General features: G+C 53.2%; 4 protein-coding genes across 4 annotated transcripts; 3 read left to right on the top strand and 1 right to left on the bottom strand.

Annotated features, from left to right (window-relative positions):
- Nucleotides 1-2,298: 2,298 nt before the first annotated feature.
- On the top strand, nucleotides 2,299-6,635 carry CSUI_009101 (rna recognition motif-containing). The gene is made up of 2 exons (XM_068069220.1): nucleotides 2,299-4,231; nucleotides 4,672-6,635. The coding sequence occupies exons 1-2, from the start codon at nucleotides 2,950-2,952 to the stop codon at nucleotides 4,914-4,916; spliced, it is 1,527 nt and encodes a 508-aa protein (XP_067918810.1). The 5' UTR covers nucleotides 2,299-2,949; the 3' UTR covers nucleotides 4,917-6,635.
- On the bottom strand, nucleotides 6,227-15,404 carry CSUI_009099 (peptidyl-prolyl cis-trans fkbp-type domain-containing protein). Its single transcript, XM_068069218.1, has 6 exons — nucleotides 13,547-15,404; nucleotides 12,426-12,588; nucleotides 11,269-11,645; nucleotides 10,537-10,592; nucleotides 9,266-9,332; nucleotides 6,227-8,363 (listed from the first exon to the last, which is right to left on the bottom strand). Exons 1-6 carry the CDS (start codon nucleotides 14,718-14,720, stop codon nucleotides 8,314-8,316), a joined length of 1,887 nt encoding a protein of 628 aa, XP_067918808.1. The 5' UTR covers nucleotides 14,721-15,404; the 3' UTR covers nucleotides 6,227-8,313.
- On the top strand, nucleotides 6,824-9,113 carry CSUI_009100 (uncharacterized protein; the record flags this gene model as incomplete). Its single annotated transcript, XM_068069219.1, has 3 exons — nucleotides 6,824-6,829; nucleotides 6,888-8,523; nucleotides 8,701-9,113. The coding sequence occupies 3 exons, from the start codon at nucleotides 6,824-6,826 to the stop codon at nucleotides 9,111-9,113; spliced, it is 2,055 nt and encodes a 684-aa protein (XP_067918809.1).
- CSUI_009098 (translation initiation factor if) lies at nucleotides 15,194-20,230 on the top strand. The gene is made up of 6 exons (XM_068069217.1): nucleotides 15,194-16,736; nucleotides 16,950-16,992; nucleotides 17,758-18,355; nucleotides 18,790-18,867; nucleotides 19,237-19,457; nucleotides 19,957-20,230. The coding sequence occupies exons 3-6, from the start codon at nucleotides 17,944-17,946 to the stop codon at nucleotides 20,125-20,127; spliced, it is 882 nt and encodes a 293-aa protein (XP_067918807.1). The 5' UTR covers nucleotides 15,194-16,736; nucleotides 16,950-16,992; nucleotides 17,758-17,943; the 3' UTR covers nucleotides 20,128-20,230.
- Nucleotides 20,231-20,399: the final 169 nt, after the last annotated feature.

Raw genomic sequence — 20,399 nt, 5'->3', positions numbered from 1 at the left:
TTTTCCGTAAGCTGTTTTCACAGACGGTCCGGCTGACAGAGCTGAAGCGAATTCAGCGCTAGGATCCCTTTTGAGAGGGCTCCTAGTGTGGTCAGACGATGACAGTGACCGGATGGGCGCTTTCACAAACAGATACTAGATGGGTGAAAGGCAAATGGTCTTCTCTGGTGTGGCATCTATTGCTGAGGGGAGGTGCGAAACTTCCGAAGCCAGAGGAAGTCAAGCACGGGAACGCAGCGCAAGTAGAAGTGAACAAGTGACAATGTAGGGTTGTCGCCCAAAAAGGTCACAAGGCCAGGCGGCAGTAAAGAAGGTTCGGCAGCGGGCCCAGACTGTGCAGCAAATCGTGGTATTCTGTAACCACCAGCGGACTGTGGACGTCTATCTATGAACCGTCACTCTGTCTGGAAACCTCGAACTGTAAGGGAAGTCGTAGGGTCCGGACGGTGTGGAACCCGTGATCCCTCATTCCATGGCATTCATTTGTCAATGTAAAATTGCTCGTCCTCTATGTCGTCTTTTTCACCCTCCTCACTTTCCAACTTCCCCTTTATTTCAAGCCAAGCCCCGAGACCGGCTTCCAGCCTCTACCGTGGCTGGCGGCTCCTTCCAATAGACGAGACCAAACTACAGACAAACAAAAAGACCAGGGCAAAAGGTTGTGACAGAAGAGTTTGGTTGGCAGTGTTTGGCACTTCAGCAGGCTGCAGCAGTCACTTAACTACCTTCCGCGAACCCAGGGCCCTCCTCCTCCGCCCCTCGGGCCTCTTTCACTGCCGTACTCGTGGTCCTGGGCCGCCGCTCTTGTCGGAGTGCGTGTTCTTCCCATCGCGGCTGCTACTCACTGTGGCTTCGCTTCCCTTCTCTGTCTAGGATGGGTACGTTAGGTGCGTTACTCTTCTGCTTCGTTCGCAGCGTTGTCGTCGCGTGCGGTTGTCTCGAGTTCACGACAAAAACACCTGAACGCTTCGGCACAGGTTCGTTCGAGAGCCAGGTCCTGCGTTCGAGACCGTGCACACGCCCTTGTCCTGTATTTGGACGTGTACCTATGATGGATCGAATCGCAGGCGTTCACTTTGGGACGATAGTCCCATTCTGTCGAGGGCCGCAACGGCACCCCCTTGTGGCACTCGACGGAACACGGTCGCTGATATCCTTTCCTTGCTTGTCATTACTCGGTGGTCAGGTTTGTGTCTTGCTTTACCAAAATGCGGACTGAACACGTCCGACACCTTACACATTGGCATGAAGCGTTATGCGGGTGCAGAGGCTTTCTCAGTCAGTACAGTGCGTCCACCACTTGCGCTGAAACGGACGCAAGAGGAAGACAGCAAGGAGAAAAGAAAAGTGCCTTTCCTCATCGGCAGTCCATTTGTCCAACCGCCTTTCAATTCGAGGGCCTGTCGGACTATGCAAGGCGAGGGAGCCCGCCATTCATCGGTGCGTCATGCCTAGTCGGTGGTGCGTTACGACATTGCCGCAATTGCAGAGTATCCAGCTCAGGGCTCCACTAACCTGTCCGCGCCTGGACCTCCCGGTCGACAGGCAAAGCGGCCTTTCTGCTAGAGCAACGCTCTGGCCCGTCGACAGAAGAGCACCCCATCCCAGGTGCTATCCCCCAGTGAGCCAAAGGATCCCCCCTGCAGCGTGAGAGTCGCTTTGCCCCGTGCCCACTTTCAGTGACGCTCCGGACTTTTTTCGGTGTCGTTCCTGTCCATCTCCGGGCCACCACTAAGAAGGTAAAGGCACTCTCCCCACCCGCTGTCAGCTCACAGGGTCACGTCGAATCTGCCGACGCTGTGTCCACACAGCTACGGGCCTGACCTGGTCTCGTCAACTTAACCGGGGATTCCATGCACACTCTTTGGAGCGAGGGAGTTAGAAGGCAGAACGTGGTCACACGGTCTCGGGGGAGTATGAACAAATACAAATCGCCGATGGCGTAGCCCGTGTGAGCTGATAGCGGTCGCCTGTCCTCACGGGTCCGCCGGGCCACACGTGCTTAGTTCTGCGGAGACAGGTTGCGAGAGAGACTGCGCCTGAAGGGCTCTCGTGACCACTATAGATGACATCTTGAACGATCAGGCCTGCTGCTGCGGTCCCAAGCGGGGATTCGGTCTAGCCTTATATCCGCCTCGATTTGAGAGGATCCAGTCCCCGTGCAGGTGTTCTCGCGTTTCTGATGAACGAAACAAACCCCAATACACCCACGCACCCAGCTAGTATGCGTTTCAGGTGCATGCAACTCTCCGTGACAGGACACTGCAAACCTCCCAGTATCTGACCGATGCGCGCACAGTTTTTCGTAAATGTGTGCCTGGCTGTTTTACGTTTTTTTCACAGCTCCGTTGCTCACAGGCTGCTTCTGCTCACTGGAGCCTCTGCCGCGGTCGTTATTTTTCGCGGCGAGGTTTTGCCTGCCGCTTTCAAGTGTCGGTACTGGACATCAACCCGGCACGATAGAGGCTTCTCTACCAGTGCTTTGGGTAGAGAAGATACATAGTGCCGAATGAGATTGTGGAACTGCGCAGCGGCTTACCCCTACGGTCCTGTCTCCATGATGTCCTGCGGCCTTCTTGTACGGATACCCTTGCATGCCCGACAAGCAGCCCAGAAAGACGTCCGTTGTGTACACACCCGAGTTTTATTTTCTAGCTTTAGCTTCCCGTTTCTGCGCAAAGACCACCGACGGGAGTTCGCCGAAGCTTGGAATTCCGGGGGATCTTGGCGACATCCGCCGGGTACAAGACCAGGAGATACGGCCGGCGAGTCCAGAGTGGAACAGAAACTGTGAGTAGCCGTTGCTCTAATGACTCTTACATTCTTGATTCCCGCATTCAGGGGTGCCATGACGAAGCTGCCGACTCATTCACTTCTTTGCTGTCTTTGGCCCTGAACTACTATTCTTCGGCGGTACAGCTTCTAGTGATGGAGGACTGAGGCAGGGCAATGGGACACGCGCTTTTGTTAGCCGTGCTGCTCTTTGTTCTCGGCAGAGCATGTCAACATTCAGCAGCTATTCCTTTGCACTGGATCTTTCGCAGCTCACACCGATGCCAGTCATTGCCACAGACGGCAGCGGCATTTCCCGCCTGCGCAGACAGCCCATTCTCCTTTAGCCGTCGGACAGGCTCGTGGGAGCAGGCTTTCCCGCTCTGCGTACCAAACCAAGGAGCATCTATCCAGAAGTTCACTGACGACTCTGCATATTTGCATCTGCAGCTGGCACCATTGAAAGGTGCTTCTCTGGAGCCGTCTAAGTTCTCAAGTGTGGACATACGCACTGCCCAAGCAGATGCGTCTTCACTTTCTTCTCATCGGAAAGCGGATCGCTCCCCCACCACTACTCACGGGCGGCGCCCGTTTTCTCCCTTTTTCCTTCCGGGCTTTGCATCCCTGACGGGCATGTTAAAATTCGGATCTTCCCCTTTTTTTGTGACAGCGTCGTTACATATGTACTTCCGCCCCACGAAGCGAACCCGTTCCCCCAGTGTCTTGCCGTATCGTCCTAATTTGCCTTCTGGCACTGCTACACTTCCCCAGTTCTGGCATACGTCATCGGCGCCACTGTCTCCTTCTGCCCTCTCAGTTTACCGCAACAAAGTCCGACACATCAACCCAGTACGTCGTATCAAGCATATGAAGCGAAACAGTGGACGGTCTCACGTGCACGAACTGGCTCGGGAGCGGTACCTTCTTCACCGACAGAAGGATGTCCGAGACTATTATCGCATAAAACTCGGTGTTCACGAGGACCGGTGCCCCCACAGTCAGAGGAACGCCGCAGTGAAGAAGCCAGATCGGGAAGTGAGCGAATCCAGAAGGAGAGAAAATGCGAGACTCAATGCTGAGGACGACGAGCGTGACAGGCAACAAATTGAGCGTTTAACTGCCTTCCTTAACAGGCAGAAAGATCTTGCGCTGTCCGCGAAAGGGTCCGTGGTCAGGAGGCAAGAAGGTCGCGAAGACATTGCGTCGCACGGCCAGGACAAGGCAGACAGTGGTGCCTCTATTTCAAGTAGTATTGGAGATACACTGGCTTCTCTCGACACGGTGAAGAAAGCATATCAAGACCTGCAAGCACTCCTCCGGAAACGGCGAATGCTGCGACCCTTGGGCTCCCACAAGCTCTTTATTTCCGGTGTTGATGACCGGCTAATAGACTCAGACCTGGAAGACTTTTTCGACTTCTTTTTTGACACAACAAAGGTCAGATTGCACAAGAATGCAGGTGAGTCCACCTCTCAGAACTTCGCAGTTGCATCTGGCCCCGGAGGGCCACCGTAGCCCGCAGGGAGGACAACTCGTATGCGTCGTGCTGGTCTGTGACGACGAGTCAGAGGATCCCGGAAGGACCGGACTAAGGACGCATGGGTCGCTACGTGCAAGGAAAGGTGTTGCGTGGGCATCTGCGTCACGCGCTGTGCAAGGAACTGCGTACTTGTCTCTGTGGCCAATTTGTCTATGTAAATGGACTACCGGCCGCATTCACTTCCACTATACGGGTGTGCCGGTAGAAGGCTACCAGGGGGGTGAAAATATTTCACAACGGTTCGCATTGGAAGAAGAACTCACCCCACGAAACAACCTGCGTTCTATTCCAGCTTAACAGCAAGCACATACGCGGCGGGCAGCTGTGTTCGGCTTTTGACTCTTTTTGTTTTTCTGCAGATGGGACGCACCGTGGGAGCGGTATTATACGGTTTCAGTCGACTATGGACGCGACGCAGTGTCTGTTGGAGTTCAATGGTATCCAGATAGGAGAAAAGCGCTTGTTTCTCGGAGAAGCCTTGGGGCCTCCCACCAGGCCACGTACAAGAGTCGAGTTTTCGCCTCCACCGTTTCCGTACGGAGTATCGTTAGTTAGTGGGTGCCTTGGACCGCAGACTCCAGGAGATACCAGGTCAAACTCTTGACTTCTGTGTGCTGTACGCACACCAACGCCAGAGGATGCTCAGCGGTCCCCCCGCTTATATGATAGCTAGAGGTGTCGTGCTAGGTCCGGCTCGTGCAGGTGGCCGAAGTCAGCGTGGCTGTCCGTCAATTCAGACGCCTCACGATGCCTCGGCAGGTCGGCAGCCCATGCACAGAGTGGCACGCCAAAAGCTGGCTCACTTCAAATCCGTTCAAGGAGCGTCTCTGCCACCTCTTGAGTGTCACGCCAAAAGCTGGCTCACTTAAAAATCCGTTCAACGAGCGTCTCTGGCACCTCTTGAGTGTCCGTGCTATCGGAGCCCGCCTTCTGCACGAAGCTTGTCAATTGTGTGCAGGTAACAAGCGTTGCATGGGGGGCTTGCTGAAGGGATAGAACAAGTTGAAAACAGACTCCAGGCGTGTAGCTTTTAGTATTTCGTTTGGACGGCTGGCCTGGTACCGTTGCAGCAAGAGCGGGTCTTGGCGTCTTCGTGAATGCCTGTAGCTGTACGTCTTAGCAAGGTCGCTTCCAAGGCGTCTGCCCCGGCTCTTCGTGGGTGTGGTGCACACGCGAACCAGCAGAAGAGGAAATTTCGGGACTCCGCCGACCAAGCTGCGAAACCGTTGACAAAGTGCTCGTCACTGGTGCGCCTCGACAGCTTCGCATTATGGTGGCGCTCGTTGGATTACTGCAACAAATACACCCTCGGCGTGCGGAGAACACGGTCTCAGCACCAGCTCAAAAAGACTAGGCAGCTCACTAGCAGCTCGTGCCCGCGCGATGGACCCACCAGTCCTGAAACACCCGAGCTAGTGTAGACATCCTGCAGGTTCCCCCCCTACATTCTGTAGGCGAACGGACACCGAACCGCACTTTTCTGGAACAGGACGAGACCGAGTGCTTTTTGTAGCGTGGAGCGTAGTGGAGCTTTGATCTGAAGCCAGGAATTAGGGCCTCGCCGTGCGGTGGGGTCCGCCCGGGCTAGCATCTCGGCCGGTCCGCATCATCGTACCAATGACGGGGCGAGAATTATGCTGTCTTACGGGGCACAGTAGATAGCTGGGCCCCTCAAGTAAAAACACAGAAACTGCAGAGTGCACTGCGGGGCTCCTTTTTGAGTTCGAGCAAACCCGGCTAGCCGGGGACTGCTGGTACATCTAGGAGGTGCGATAGCTTCTTCAACAACCGGTGCGAGACCTCACGTTGCAAAACCCCTGGATCCTGTGAACGCGAGCTAGTTTTTCGTTATCTGTTTTGTACCGCTGGCAGTGTGGCGAGGAGGGCGTAGCAGGAATCGAAAAGGTCCGTCAGGTCCGTTTTGATGCAGGCACACGCCAGTGTCAAGGGAGAACTGCCGCAGTGGCAAAACGGAGGACCCCGCCGAACAAGCAAACCTCTGTCTTGTTGCACGGAAGATGCGCCGCAGGCGTACGCACGCACCTTGCGCATCGCTTCGATAATGGAAGAGACACTCCATACCAAGTCACTTGGCCGCTGGTTGCCATATTTCTACTTTTCTATAGCCCTGGCGGCTGCCGCGGTGCGTGGTTCTGCTTCATCCGTCTTCACTGCCGCCCACTCCGAGAGAGACAGCATTGCTCAGACCGTCCCAGCATTGGTTGCCAAGGCTTTCCAACCCTCTGAACTCCGGGTCGGCCCGGTGCAACGACGTAGCCCGGGGGACGGCGATCCGACCCTTCCTTCGGTCGTTGCCCCTAAGGAACCCCCACACGACAAAGGAACAGTGCTCGAGAATTCTGAAGGGCGAACACGCACCTTGCAGCTCAACCAACGTCAAGTCTTTGAGCTCGGCGAAAGAGAGGTGTCCTTTGACAGATTACCCGCCGAAACGGCCCCCCTGGAGGGCAGGCAGACATCGGTAACACAAGGGCAACAGCAGCAGGTCACATGGGAGTCAAAAGGAGGTTCTGCTCTGCCTCAGCAAGTCAACTTGTCACAGGTTCTGATCCAGAATTCTCCGCAATTCTTTCTTAACTGGGACCAACCTGCTGAAAGCCAGCCAGACCGTGCCAATGGCAACAACGGTTATGACTGGCGAAAACACGTCTACAACCAACCAGGAAGGAGGCAAGGCGGCGCCGCAGACCAGAAGAAGCTGACAGCACAACGTAACAGACAGCAAATCTTGCTCGTAGAGGTTTGCGCTCTTGGGCAGAGGATTGATGATCGACAAGGCCGCCTTGCCGAGTACCAGAAGGTACGGCAACGGCTTCAAAACCTGCTCGTGCTCCAGCTAGAGTTACTTGAGCAGTTGGCAAACCTCGATGTAAAGCAGTCCAGAGAAAGCGTACAAGTGGATCAGAAAGATTCTCCAACCAAGCTGACGCCCGAGGAAGATAAGTGCTCCTTGGACAATTTTCTCCTTGCGGACAGCTTTCTGCAGTTGAAGAGGTACAAGCTGAGTGCGCCCGGAGCAAATGAGCCACCCACGACGGGACCAGTTTTGGCAAATCGTCCCGACAATGCCGGATTACGTCGGGCCCCGGCTTTCCCCCCTGGGCAAATTAGAGGGCAAGCGCTGCAGGAGCTTCTAGGGCAAGAGCGCGATGGGTCCTTGATACTGAAACTAGGAGGGGCTCCTAACCCCGCATATCGTGGCCACCTGCCAGCGGAAGCGAGTGCAGCCGACTCTATCCCACTTTTCGCCCCGGAGCAACTGTCTAGATTACTCCCGTCGCTGCCTCCCCGAGCTTATACGAGCAGGGCGTTCGAAACCCCACAGTCCGAAGGCGCGGGCCAGCCAAGTCACCAGTCGGGACAGTTAGTGAATCTGGGCGGCCCGCTGCTGCATGGTGCGATCTTAAAGAGCTTGCCTACAGGGCCTCCCGATGGGAGACACCATCGCGAGACGGAACGGCTCCAGCCTGACGCCTCAGGCGCTGAGGTGGAGGGCAACGGTTCTCCGCAACCTCAGCGCAAGAGTACTTCGGTGCCCGAGACACAACGGGGGCAGGTGACTGAGAGTTGGGAGACGGGTAAGTCTTCAGAGGGTCATTCCGGCGACAGACTACCAGCTCACGTAGCGAACGGAGCCCCCGCCGAGTCTGCACAATTTCAATCAAGCGGAGAGGGGGTACGCGCTGTGGTGAGTTCTGCATTGGATCCTGAAGTAGCGCGCCCCGCGCCTTTAGGAGAATTGTGGGTTGCTCTGCAGGGAGGATTGATACCCCCGAGCACCGAAGCAGAGGAGGGGCAGTCTCTTCAAGAGGCCAGGACAGGGGGGATAGGGTGGCAAAGCCCTTCGAAGTCGGGCAACGCTGCAGAGGCCCGACCAGAGACAGAGCCTCAAAGATTGTCGGCGGCAGCTGCTGTTGAACACGGACACCGTAGCCTAGGCGTTTTCCGAGGACGCGAAGACTACGAGGCTGTCACGTTGCTCAGACGGCTGCAGAGGGAGCGTGAAGACCTGCTTGCTGAGAAGCTTCAGCTGAAGGAGCAGCAACAGAATATTGATCAGCGTTCCCAGCGTTGTCTCGACCCCCAGTCCAGAGGAGAAAGAAAGCGAAGTAGCAACGGCGACACAAAGCGAGAGGATCAAGCAGTTGGCCCGAAACGGGCGCGCCATCCAGAGGTTGAGGCCATGCGAAGTAAGGGAGCAGTGGTGCGTGTTTTTTTCTAGAACAACGCGTTCCTTCCGTAGACCGGCAATCTGCTAGTTGTCCGGCTATTGTAGAACGCTTCCAGATGTTTGACAGAAACGGCCACCTCTTCATTCCTCTACTTCGGTGTAGCGCCCGTTGTCCTCTTGCGTGGTTTCTTGTCAGGTCCATCACGTCCTCTCGGCACAAAAGGCCGCCAAATGCAGGAACTGGACAAACCAATCCAAGGCTATATCTGCAGGCTGCTTGGCCACGCTTGCTCCGATGACCATGAATGTTGTGAGGACCTGCTGTGCACCCACCCTGGCTTCTATTCCTCAGAGCCCCGAAGACCCGATTCACGAGGAACATGCCAGCGGGCAAACAATGTCGCAGGGTATGCCAGTACGCCTTCCTGGGGCATCCATGAAGGTGGAAGCTCTCCGGCTGAGGTTTTTCGTGGCCAGGGTCGGCACTCCGGAGGGAACTCGACAGCAACTGTGGACACAGGTGCAGGATTTCTGGGTAGATGGAGACTCCCACGGAACTCTCGTATGTTGCACGAAGGAGAAGAACTGAGGATTGAAGAAAGCAGATAAAGTCTAGGTAATCACTGCCGGGTCCCCTGCTTCGGAGGTGCCGCTCCAAACACTGCAGAGGTTTCGGTCTACACTCTCCGCAGTTTCACAGAGTGACAAGCAAACTGTGCATTCACATACACAACCTTAAGTTCGGACATTCCGGGTCTCACTTGCTCTCCATCGTCGGTCGGTCCACGGAAAAGGTGTTTGAGTGCAGCGTCTCCAGTAGGTGGGGTACTGTGCAAGCAAGCACACCAGCGTTATTTGTTTTTCGTTTCTTCGGGGACGGGCCGTTTGCTCGCGAGACTGTGCAGTGCCGGTTGCACGTGGAGGAAAAGTGTGGTGAAGACCGCTGCTGTCAGCGTATCCGAATGCATAGTTGCGTACGTTGAGCGGGTGATGACACGGACAGTAAACATCAGACGAGGACCTTTTTCGCTCTTTGATTTTGTAAACACCAACTGTGTTGACAAACATGAATTTCTACAGGACGCGCGTTACCGATACGGAACGACTGGTCGCTTTTACCAGACTGAATGATGCGACCGACGTGCAATCCATGAGCAGCACCTCATGGACTGGGTGCACTACCATTATGACTTGGGTACACCGCACACTGGTCGTCAGTCCATCTAGGTGTACGTGAATCCGGTCTACATGCCGTGGCCCTGTCCTCGCGTTAGCACCTTCAGAATAGCCACAAACAAAGTGTGCAGGGCACCTTGACGCTGCCGCTGACTTGACTTGCTGGGCTTTCCAGGCTGTGAGCGCTAAAGCACGGCAACACAGTGGTGGGATTGCCAGAATAATGCACCCTCAGAAACCGAAGTTCAAGAAAGGCATGGTGCGGAGCCCTACACCGCCCCCCCTTTAGGCGCCCGCTAAAAGCCTTTGAGGGAACCGCAGCCGCTACACACCCTCGGCTACACGCTTGGGCGTTAGCGCCAGCAGGTGCCTGGATATCCTTCGATTTTCGGAGAATGCTGTAGGGAATCAGCCCGTAGTGGGCACTCGACAACCATCTAGTCCCCGGCCTCAGAGTCACGGTTGCCGGACAAAGCTTTGGAAGCGCGGCGGAATCTGGCTCGCAGGGTGTCCCGCTGGGGCAGGCTCTCTCCTATCCAGACTACGTAGACCTCATACACGAGCACCTGTTAGAGGCAGAGGAATCGCGAACCAGGCAGCCGTGCACTGCCACTGGGGAAGGCAAATATCTTGATGAGTACTATGTCCTTCAAGTGTAGCTTTTTCATCATCCTTAGCAAGTTCCGAAGGGCGCGGAAAGGCTTCTTACCACAGAAGGAATCAACTAACTCAGCACCACGAGTTGCCGCATGTCGCAGCCGCAGTCCCTCTTCTGACCTCACCGGTTTGTGTGGTCCCGCTCTACCGGTTTCTTGGTGCGCTCGCACATGGCAGGCAATACATTCATCGGGCTTACCTCGTCACATATGGATGGATAGGCTAGATGAGGCGGAACAATCAGCTCTCGGAGCCCTGGGACAGAAGACACAAATTCGCCAAGAAAAGAAACATCTGTGCCCCTAAGACGAAAGAGCGTACCGTTGCAAACAAGGCTAAAAGGTGGACAGGACTGTGGAATAAGTGCCAAAAAGAACAGGGACACAGCGCAGGAAGGGCTGCCTGCACACAATCTAAGCAGTGCCAACAGATCGAGCCGCGGGAGAAGGCTGTGTTGTGGAGTCGGCTTTAAAACAGGTTCCTTTCTGCCTTTCTAAGAGGAAACAGATACGCTTCGGAGAGGGTCGAACAAGTTGCCGCCGACCGAGACCAGCCAGGCCCGTCGCGGCCATGAAATGCTCTGGTAAGCTCCCGTTTCCCCCTCCCCCTTGGAAGCCCCTAGATTCAATGAGTCTCCTCATCGCGAACTTCTTTCGGTCGATTTACAAAAGGGCTAGGGACTCGCCACCGATTGACGCGAATTGGAGTAACCGGCTACGAGCGGTAAAAATATATGAAGAGACTGTAACATGAATTTTCTTTCACTGACGTTGGGACACAGTGGTGCGGTAGACAGACCACCGGCAACCAGTAATCTAAAGCATCGGAGAAGTAAGTCAGCCTTCGCCGCGCTCCCTACAACACCAGGATCTGCAACGGGAAACAGCGAAGGAAGGCATGATTTTGGTACACTTGGCAAAGCCTAACTCACCCCCCACGCGCATGCCTTGGACTCCTTCCTCCAGTGCCGGAATGATCGGATGGAAGACCTCGGTAGGGTCACGGGGCTCTCCCTCCTCTCCTTTCTCTGACCCGGCTGTGTTGCCTGTTTTGTCCGGCTTCCGGGTGTTGTTAGCTCCTCTAGATGCGAGGTCGACTGGCTCACGGGTCGACAGTCCACTACCCCGACAGCTGTCAGGCGTTTTTAACGGATGACCGTTGTTTGTTGACTGGCTGAGTGGCTCTGAAGTGCTTGCGGCGGCGGGTTGCTTCTCGTTTGCGGAACTACTGTCGTCACTGCGCTTCCTGATTTTGACGCGGACATACCGCCCATCGATCCCGGCTATTGCACCTGTTTTCCATCCAAACCTGCAGTGTAAACACGCGCGCCTTGGAGAGACAAACGAACATCGCACTTCTTAGTCTTAATAACTACTACGACGTCTGTCGTTACTGTTGCATGTTTGCAGGCGTGTCTCTACAGACATGCGTGAATGATGCCTACACCTGCGGCCGAAATTGCTTATCTCTACGCTGTATGCAAAAGAATGCACGCGCTGGTTTTTGAGAGGTGGATGCAGTATAACACGGACGGAAGTGTGTCCGCGTGTTTGCTCACGAGGAGGAAAGAAGATACTGGAATGTATTCAAGCGTGAGAAAGCTCGGGTTTCACGCGGACCACTACCTTGCTGCAACGCTCTCGATACTCAGCTCAGTAGCAGAAAATCAGCATGCAAGGCTAAGTAGCGTGATAGTCTCATGAGATGAGACTCTCGTGCTTATACTAAAACGGGGGTGGGCCAGTCCACTTTGGAAAGCTGAACTCTCCTTTCTGACATCCCATGCTGCCACAACGGAACACTCGCGTCGCCAAGCACAGGCGTGTGTATCTAAGTGTGCGGATAGGTAGGAGAGACGACGACAGCCAGATCTGCAGGCTTTCCAGGTGGAGAAACAGCCACAACCAAGGTGCCCACTGACATTCGCACTCCCCAATATGAATTATGCCCTCGATTAGGTGCAGATACCCAGACATCAGTGCTTCTCTCGTTACACTGTCTACGCCTGTGCGATCACATGAACTGGCAAGTAGAGATAGAACTACCTATGCGGAGTCATGTATCTAGTCCGCAAGACGAAGTGCCTACAAGGCTAAAAGATTGCTGAGGAGAGTGGGTAGACGGGCGCAGCTCGTGCTCTCGAAGAGTTGGTCATCGCTTGCACGACGGCCTTCATACTGCAGCCACACAACATCTCCCGGTTGAACCACGAGGTCGCCGCGTCCTTCCTCTTTATCACAAATCCGCATGCCTGCCGCAGTCAAACCAGAACACAACCGCTTCGATATCAAGAATAGCAAGAAAAGCTAGCCAAAACAAGAGACTTCGGGACCGCCTAATCGAGAGGACATCCCTAGTCCTCACAAAGGAGTAAGAAGCAAAGAAAGCAAGATGAAGCCTTTACGAAGAGATATCTCATAACTCGTTTACTATCACGCAGCCACTGAATACACTTCCGAGTGAATATTCTAGAGCAGATCAGACTCTCAAGAAGCAAGGAGGGAAAAGCCACCTGCATCGTGGGTATGACTTTCTCCGGGTGCCAATGGGATCTCTCTTTGTTCAGCCGTGTGCGTACTTTGCACAACGCCGCTTTCCCAGACCGGTACATGGAGTGAGAAGCCTCCAGCGAGAAGAGCTGCAGCAGACACCTGGTACTGACGCCCGAAGCAGTGCCTCGGATCGAAAGACTGGCAGGGCAGTCGTCATGGTAGCGGTGAGATAGACGATCGCACGCTCACTCCCCTGACGCTCTTCAACTGCACTAGACACACACTGCTGCGTAGAGTCAGAGAGTCATATATGGGTAAGAGAGTCGAGTATACACAAAAAGCAGCAATAGACCTGCGCGCCAATACCAGGACAGACAGCTTATCCTCACGTCAGAAAAGACGGTGCTGCACGGTTCCCGAATGTTGAAGTGTTTGGAGCCGAGATCGAAGCTGTCGCCCCCTCAGTGAGAAAGGTTGTTGCCACAAGGGGACTTCTTCTCCTGCTCCGAGGCACATCGGGGAGGGTCGCTCCCTGGTCGGGATAGCGAGAAGACGCTCACAATCGTAACAACGCAAGCGCACCTATATCCACCTATGCACGCTCGTAGTTGATGCACCAAGTCATCAGGATAGTAAATATGTATACCATGGCAGCGGCCTCTTGCGTATCATCGGGCAACCGTCAAGAACCCCTACATCCTTTTATCCCCTACTTACCCGACGATGTCCTCCTGTAGTCTGAAGCTTTTGAAAACTTCTTTTGCATGTACTTTTCCTTCGACAGAGCAAATGGGACAAGAGGAGATGCTGGTGTTTCCTCTTTCTTGTTCAACTTCTCTTTGTTCTCCTTTTGCTCACAGTCGTCCCCGGAAGGCCCTTCTTGATTCTGTGCAGCCTTACGACATAGAGCAAGCAACTGCCGCTCTCCACCAGGACCTCCTCCCGAGAAACGAGATATAGAAACGTGGCGACAATCCCTGGAGAAGCCGTTCCTTTGCTTCTCGGGAGAAAGGAAAGTTGACGGTGCTGCGGGAGACTCATGTTTAACAAGAGTGACATCCTCCACGCTGTTAGACTGTCCAGTATCTTCCGCTGAAAGACTGTTGCTACTTTCTTGCAGACACTCGGTTTCCGAGTGATCCCCAGCAAAACGAATCTCTGTTTGAGAAGTCAGAGGGTTACCGTCAAGTATAAGACAGGAGAGGCCAAGAGAAACGAAGAATACAGGCACAAAACGTTGACAAAGCTCGGATAACCGATCGGGCCTCTGTTGTTTACCTTCTCCTAGTCGCCCAGCCGAGTCAGTTGTAGAGAAGTTCGCATGTCTCCTCTCCGTCTGAGGGGCGAGAGGTGTTCCCTCGTTCAGGATAATTGCCTTGAAAGGGGGAATGGGAGTCTGACTGGTAGAAACTAAACAGAACGTTGACAGAGATCTTCCTGACGACTGGCTTAACACGCGATGAACCACCCTGCTTTCTTTGCCGTCTCTGAAACTAGAGATTCCAAGCGAAGGAAGACGAGAAGACCATTCCTGCGCCCGAGGAACAAAGAAGGGGGGGGCGATTGGCCTGTCCAAAACACAACTGCCAACAATTCGACTGAAAGCGGTAGTGTGCAGGGAATATGCGCGTGCCGCTGACGTGCTCGATCTAACCGGTCTAGTCTTCCCGGGAGTTTGGGGTTGTTCTTCCCTCCAGTTCACCCTATATGCGCTACCGTCGTGGACTGCTCGCCGTGTGGCGGTCTCTCCTTTTGTTGGCGGCGAAGTAAAGCGAGCAGCGCCCGGCGGCGCAGCGGCAAGCCGTAGTAAAGGGAAAGACCTGAAAGAGAAACACCGGAGGAGCGGGGAACCCTGCACGGAGATCCTGCCCGATGGCTGTGACATTCCCATCTCTTCGTCGACCCGTCAACCTAGCAAGTGCTGGTGGTGCCAGGCACACAGTCTGGCCGCTTGTTTGTTGCCGGAAGATGCCGGCCCAAGAAAAAGCCCTATGGCAACAGGGAAGCAGAGGAAACCCTGTTGGCCCGTCAACAAAAGAGAGACCCGGCGGAGAGAGAACAACGTCCTGAATGACACTGTGCCGCTCGGAGAGCCTATCTCATTGCAGCTCCTTCTGAGAGGCGCTCCTTTCTGTCCGGAAATTCAAAGCACGAAAGAAGGACCCTGGAAGGTGACGATATCTCCTTTTGCTTCCTCAGTCGACGGGCGGCGCCCAGAAAGGGGCGTGCATGCTAACACATGCAGAGACAGCGACGGCAGCCGCTCAACGCGGAGTGTGTCTTGTAGGAAATAGAGGCCCCAAGCTATCTGACTCCGACTTTGTTTTCACAGTGCCACCTGCGAGTGAAAATGATGCGGGTTGGCCTTGAGGAAAGACTATGATTTTTTCTCCTTATTTTCGTTTGCAGTAAAGCCAACTTGCATGCGGCCCAGAAGCGCCGAGTACCGAACTGGAAACGCACATGACGGGATTCGCGGATTTCCTGGCTTTCAGTAGAAACAAGAGCTTTTTCTTCCGATTAGCGGATTCCCTGTCGAAGATCATAAGGCTAGCCGTAGCGAAGGAAATGCGTCTTAGTCTACAGTTTGCTGGTCCGATCTACGCATGCAGTCGACGGCAAACTACACCTTGTTTCCGAGCTGTGTCTCGCCATCTGAAGCGACTACCGATCTGTCTTCTAGTTCTTGCTGTTGCTTTTTGTCACTGTAGGGCACCACTACGACTATCAGGCTGTCAGTTCGGCCCTGACGTACAAAACGTCTAACCTTCTTAGCGTAGGGGCTCTCCTCCCTCCCCATTCTCACCCAGAGGGCCCTTTCTGCCGGTCTTACAAGTCGTATCTGCACGTCTTTATCTTCGTGTTCGTGTAAATCAACTTTCCTGACGGTGAGCTTACATGGTGTCTACAGCAGTGCGGCGGACGTGCCGACTGTAGAAATGGAGTAATCCCTCTCCACTTTCGAAAACAGCCATCATGATATATTCCCTTGTGCTTCCACCCTCCCGCTCACTTCAGCTGCCTGTGGACCCCCTGGGTGCTTAGGATGATGGCGTCCTACAAAGCGTTTCTGAGCCATCTTGGAGTTGGCATGCTTACAAAGACTCAAAAGAAAGCGTAGGTTCTTTCGTCTTTGTACATCAGCCAAAGGGGGTTACGCTAGTCTCGTCAACTTCTGCATGCAGCATCTCGTCATTGCTTTGGTCTTTCTTTCCTCATTCTGGCTTTCACCTGGCTAAACAGAGTGAATGACTGGTGATTATTCTTGGACGGCAGCACAAAATGACGCCGAAGGTAGGCCAGCTTTCCACTTGCTTCTCTTGTCCTGGGTCAAAGCTGACCCGCACTTTTTCTTCCGCATGCGATATATCCTCCGGTTCAATGCCTTCCATTACATCTTTTCTTGTTTCTCAATCTTCTCCTTCGCCGACCCCCTCGATCCACAAGCCTGCGCTGTTTAACAACAGAGAGCTTCTTTTTTCGGCGTCTCGACAGGCTTCTGTTGGTTTCTCCTTCTTCCAATCCTCTGAATCTCACTTCCGCCATCGTCACAGAGGTGCCACAGGCGATCTTCTTCCAATGTCCGCTCGTTCGTGTGCTAAGGAGCTGAGAGACTATGAGTCTGAGACGACCAGGGCTGGGCGCCACATCCGGGCAGCTTCACGCTTGTTTGTCTCCATAGAGACCGAAGAAGCTTCACGCCCTGACTCTCCCACTTTTTTTGGAGACTCTTCCGACCTGAGGCTTTTGCAAAGGACGATTCCTTCATGTGGACGTAGACACACAGATTCAACTTTTTCTCGTGTCACTGCTGTCACCTGCTTTCCTTTTAAAGATCGGTCCGTATCACAGACTAGGAGGTCTGCTTGTTCCAGACAAAGAGATTGTGGGAAAGACCTGTGCCTATGTAAGACGTTGGCTCACCACCTTAGAGGTGCCTCGTTAAGCCGTGCAAGAAACATTCCCGCACTCCACAGTGAGTGTAAGAAAGGGAGGAAAACAACGTCAAGCTCCGGGGGGAGTGAAACTCAGGTGGCCTCTCAAACAAGACGCTTTTATTCAACGGTACGACAGGAACTTTTTTCTCTGGTGTCTTTTCCGTGTCTTTTGTCTTACTTAGTTCTCCGCTTGCCGTCACTCGCCGCCCGCTGTAATTGCATAGGGTAAGAAGAGAAACTTCCACCTCAAATTCATCTCGCACAGAAGGAGATTCTCCGCTTTCTCACGGGTCAATCATCGCTCTTCTCTTGTCCCCACAGGAAGTGGAGGAGCAAACGAAAACTGCGTTGACTAGTATTAGCCTTGAGAGACCGGCATAAAACAGAGAGAGCAAGCCTCCTTTCTTCCCTTTAGTTTGCATACATCCTGTACACGAAGAGGACGGTACGGCTCCGGATCTCAAAGGAGGTTTTTTTCGTGTGCTGTCAAGTAGAAGCTTGTTTCCAAGAGACATTTGCAGTGGCAGGGCTTGGCCCAGCAGTATTATCGGCTTCTAAACTGTAGAGTGAATGCTCCACGAGAGTTCATCGTAGTAGCTTGCTCCACATCTTTCTGCACGAAAAGTCGCACTGGAGTAGCCAGTAGACCGCGGCTTCTATGGACATAGACTTGTCTTCTCTATGCTCATCCAACGACGAAGATCGACGCTCAGGCCTGGTCATCTTAACTATGAGATTCGTGCGGCTGCATTTTCAAATGTCAACACTGTGTATACTCGCACCATCGGTATGTACATTTATGAGGAGGACGGTGTAGCTACCGTAACAAGTCATTCACTCTCGCCCTTTCCTCTCAAGGACACATCAGTCTCAAAGACCTAGTGGATTCCCAGTGTCGAGTAAGGGAACCGGTGTGTCTTTTTCAAAGAGACTGAAAGAAGTTTCATCCCGTGTAGTTGGTTTGTCATAAAGTTTTCTCTTTCTTTTCAGCGTCGGGATCCCTACCTCAGTCATCCAGTGCGCACAGGGAAAGTAGTTGAAGGCCATGTTGTCGGTGAAGCCATTGAGGCCTTTCCTCTGGTACGCGTTATCCTAGATAACATCACTGTCCCGTCTTCAACATCAGGAGACAGCTGTTCCTCTCCCTCGTCTCGTCGCCGTGAACTCCTTGGAGACATGACAGGGACAGAAGCCTTGCAAGAGGCTGAGAAGCGCGGCCTTGATGCTATTGTCCTTTCGGGAAGCGATGGGAGTTGCCCTACCTGTTTATTGACGTCACAGTTAGACAGCGTTCTCCAGGAGAGAGAAAGGAAACTTCATGCCAAGCGCATGGGTCTTCAAAACAAACATCTAGGATTGACGAGCTCCTCTCGTGGAGCAGCAAATGACAACAGCATCAACAGCCATACCAGAAGAGTCAAAACAGACTCCGACTCAGAGCTAGATGGCAAAGAGCGAGACACAAGAGAAGGCCAGAGTGTTACCAGCGAAATGCTTCTAGAAGCCGATCAGGGAGTGGACGAGGGTAGAAGACCAGGGAAGGAGGAAGTCGCTGAGTTTGCTTTTGATCCATCTCGGAAAATCAAAAGTACGTAGGGAACTACAGACTTCTTTTGACTGACACGCCTATCTCTTCTTGCTTTTCGGCGGGCTTCGAAAATCACTCCCTTTGAAGGCATGCGTTTCTGCGTAGCCAAAGTATCAAGATATAAACCCTTTGTGAAGGATTGTTATGGATCAAAGAGTTCTCTGTGATAATGAAGTCCCTAGTATAAAAAGATAGCCAGAAACTCACGAGTGTTCTTGCGACCCGACGACGTAAGCTAGAGGATACGAAGAGGCCTTGACTGCCAGCCGTCATAGACTCTCCGCATGTAGTTTTTTTATTCGTACGTCTTCGGTCGTAGTAGCAGCTAGTCGTTGGCTTACTTTGACTGAGGCGAAGAAGAAGTCCTTTGTGGGAGAGCTTGTTTGCTGGGCTTGTTTTCTTAATGAATCTTGAATCTCTCTATGCGCCTTCAGCGGTGAGGGTGAGCTGTGTGGCTGATGAGAGAGACATGCTTCGCAGCGCCATGACAGCCCGTAAATACCTTTCAAACGGTGAGCGAAGAATTCTTTTCGGTTCTACTTGAAACGCTCGCTCTTAAAGTCGTTTTGGTGGATTCCTGGAACCCCCTGTCACTGTATCCGAGCTTCACGAAACATATGTTTTCTTGTAGCTTTTGCCTTCATCTGCTGTTGTCTTCTGGAAAGTGTCCGTCCATGACTCCGTTGCTCTCTTATGTGTATACCTACTTCTCTTACTTCCGGGAGAATCGAAGCATTTGTACAGGCTAAACAGATAAGCTGAGTCATTTGTAGTTTCTACGCTGTCATGCGAGGGAGAATAGAGATACACACACACCTCTCTATATCCTGTTTAGCACTGTGTATCAATAACGTCATTTCACCTGTTATCTGGGTTCGTAGGACATCGAGTGGAGATTCACTTCGTTGCCCAGCAACAAAAGAAAGGGGGGACACGGGTACGCAAAAGTCATCTTGTTCTTCTTCTTGAACGTTTTGTGCGAGAGTGCGGCGACGTTGGGCGCCCTGTCTCTCTTCCTCTCTCGGCTTCGTTGCTCGAGACTCAAGCAGTGATCAAGGTGCAAATATGGCCGTGTACTAAAGAACAGGCTGCGGCTTTTCAGGTGAGGTTGAAATCAGAGTGCCCTGTGCTTAGAAGGTATGAGCCTGTGTCTCCATCACCGACCTCTCTACATCATCTGCAATGTCACCACACCGGAGTATTCGTACTTTCCATGAAAACTCACCTCCCCTGTTTGCCGCGACACACACTGTGAAACCCTACTACGGGTAGCCAAGTTCAGGAGCATTCAGGAACTTTCTGAGACGTCGAATTCTTTGCTGGAGAAGCTACTACAAACTAATACTGCCGTATATACGGTGAATGAACCGTTCTTTGTACTATCCCGTGTAAGATAGATAGATTCAAGCAAATGAGTGATTCAAGTATAGACCGGGGCCACACGATACCGGCAGAGCAAGCGACGCCATTCAGATAGACGGGGAGGAGCTGCAAGCAAGGAAGGAAAACTAGACAGGGTGGAGTCGTCTGTTGTCTTCCTCCTTTTCTCATGTCTGTAGCTCGTGGGATTCATTCTGTGTATCTGGGTGTTTGGCTTGCAGCTGCCCAGGATTGTGCTGGACACTGCTAAAGGGGATGGAGGAAAGAAAAAGTCAACTCTATTCCGAATGGGCGAGGAAAAAAGACAGGCAAAGGTAGCCGAGTGCCGCAGGGAGAGAGCCTTACTAAAATCCACCAGGCGGCGGACAGAAGATGAAGAACACATCGACTAAGTACAGGGCTTCCCTGTCCGGAAGAACATCTGTCAGGACAGAAGGCTCCTTCTGTGCCCCTGTGCTACCGGTGTGTCTACAGGGAATTCAACAGGAAACGAGAGATGTATACTGGCTGGTATTGACCTGCACCTGTATAGTTTTATACTTCAGAATTTCTGTTCTCAAAGACTTTTGCTTCTGCCTGACTTAAAGGTCGATACGGAGGACGTACTCCCTGTGAACCACGCATTTGCTGCCTTGGTAGTGCTCTCTTTTGAGAAACCCGTCCC

Source organism: Cystoisospora suis (assembly GCF_002600585.1).
Source record: "Cystoisospora suis strain Wien I chromosome Unknown contig_5295, whole genome shotgun sequence".
Taxonomy (NCBI): domain Eukaryota; phylum Apicomplexa; class Conoidasida; order Eucoccidiorida; family Sarcocystidae; genus Cystoisospora; species Cystoisospora suis.
Note: the sequence above shows the minus strand (reverse complement) of the source record. Positions and strands in the feature narration are given on the sequence as shown.

What these genes read in the sequence shown, in the direction of transcription:
- CSUI_009099 (XM_068069218.1), bottom strand. Translation starts at nt 14,720, where the DNA reads ATGGGAATGTCACAGCCATCGGGCAGGATCTCCGTGCAGGGTTCCCCG. An exon ending in CTACAGGAGGACATCGTCGG is followed by an intron (nt 12,589 to 13,546) that starts GTAAGTAGGGGA and finishes TGACTGCGGCAG; the next exon opens with GCATGCGGATTTGTGATAAA. An exon ending in ATCCATCCATATGTGACGAG is followed by an intron (nt 9,333 to 10,536) that starts GTAAGCCCGATG and finishes TTGCTTGCACAG; the next exon opens with TACCCCACCTACTGGAGACG.
- CSUI_009098 (XM_068069217.1), top strand. Translation starts at nt 17,944, where the DNA reads ATGACAGGGACAGAAGCCTTGCAAGAGGCTGAGAAGCGCGGCCTTGAT. An exon ending in TCCATCTCGGAAAATCAAAA is followed by an intron (nt 18,356 to 18,789) that starts GTACGTAGGGAA and finishes ATGCGCCTTCAG; the next exon opens with CGGTGAGGGTGAGCTGTGTG. An exon ending in AACAGGCTGCGGCTTTTCAG is followed by an intron (nt 19,458 to 19,956) that starts GTGAGGTTGAAA and finishes TTTGGCTTGCAG; the next exon opens with CTGCCCAGGATTGTGCTGGA.
- CSUI_009101 (XM_068069220.1), top strand. Translation starts at nt 2,950, where the DNA reads ATGGGACACGCGCTTTTGTTAGCCGTGCTGCTCTTTGTTCTCGGCAGA. An exon ending in CAGATTGCACAAGAATGCAG is followed by an intron (nt 4,232 to 4,671) that starts GTGAGTCCACCT and finishes GTTTTTCTGCAG; the next exon opens with ATGGGACGCACCGTGGGAGC.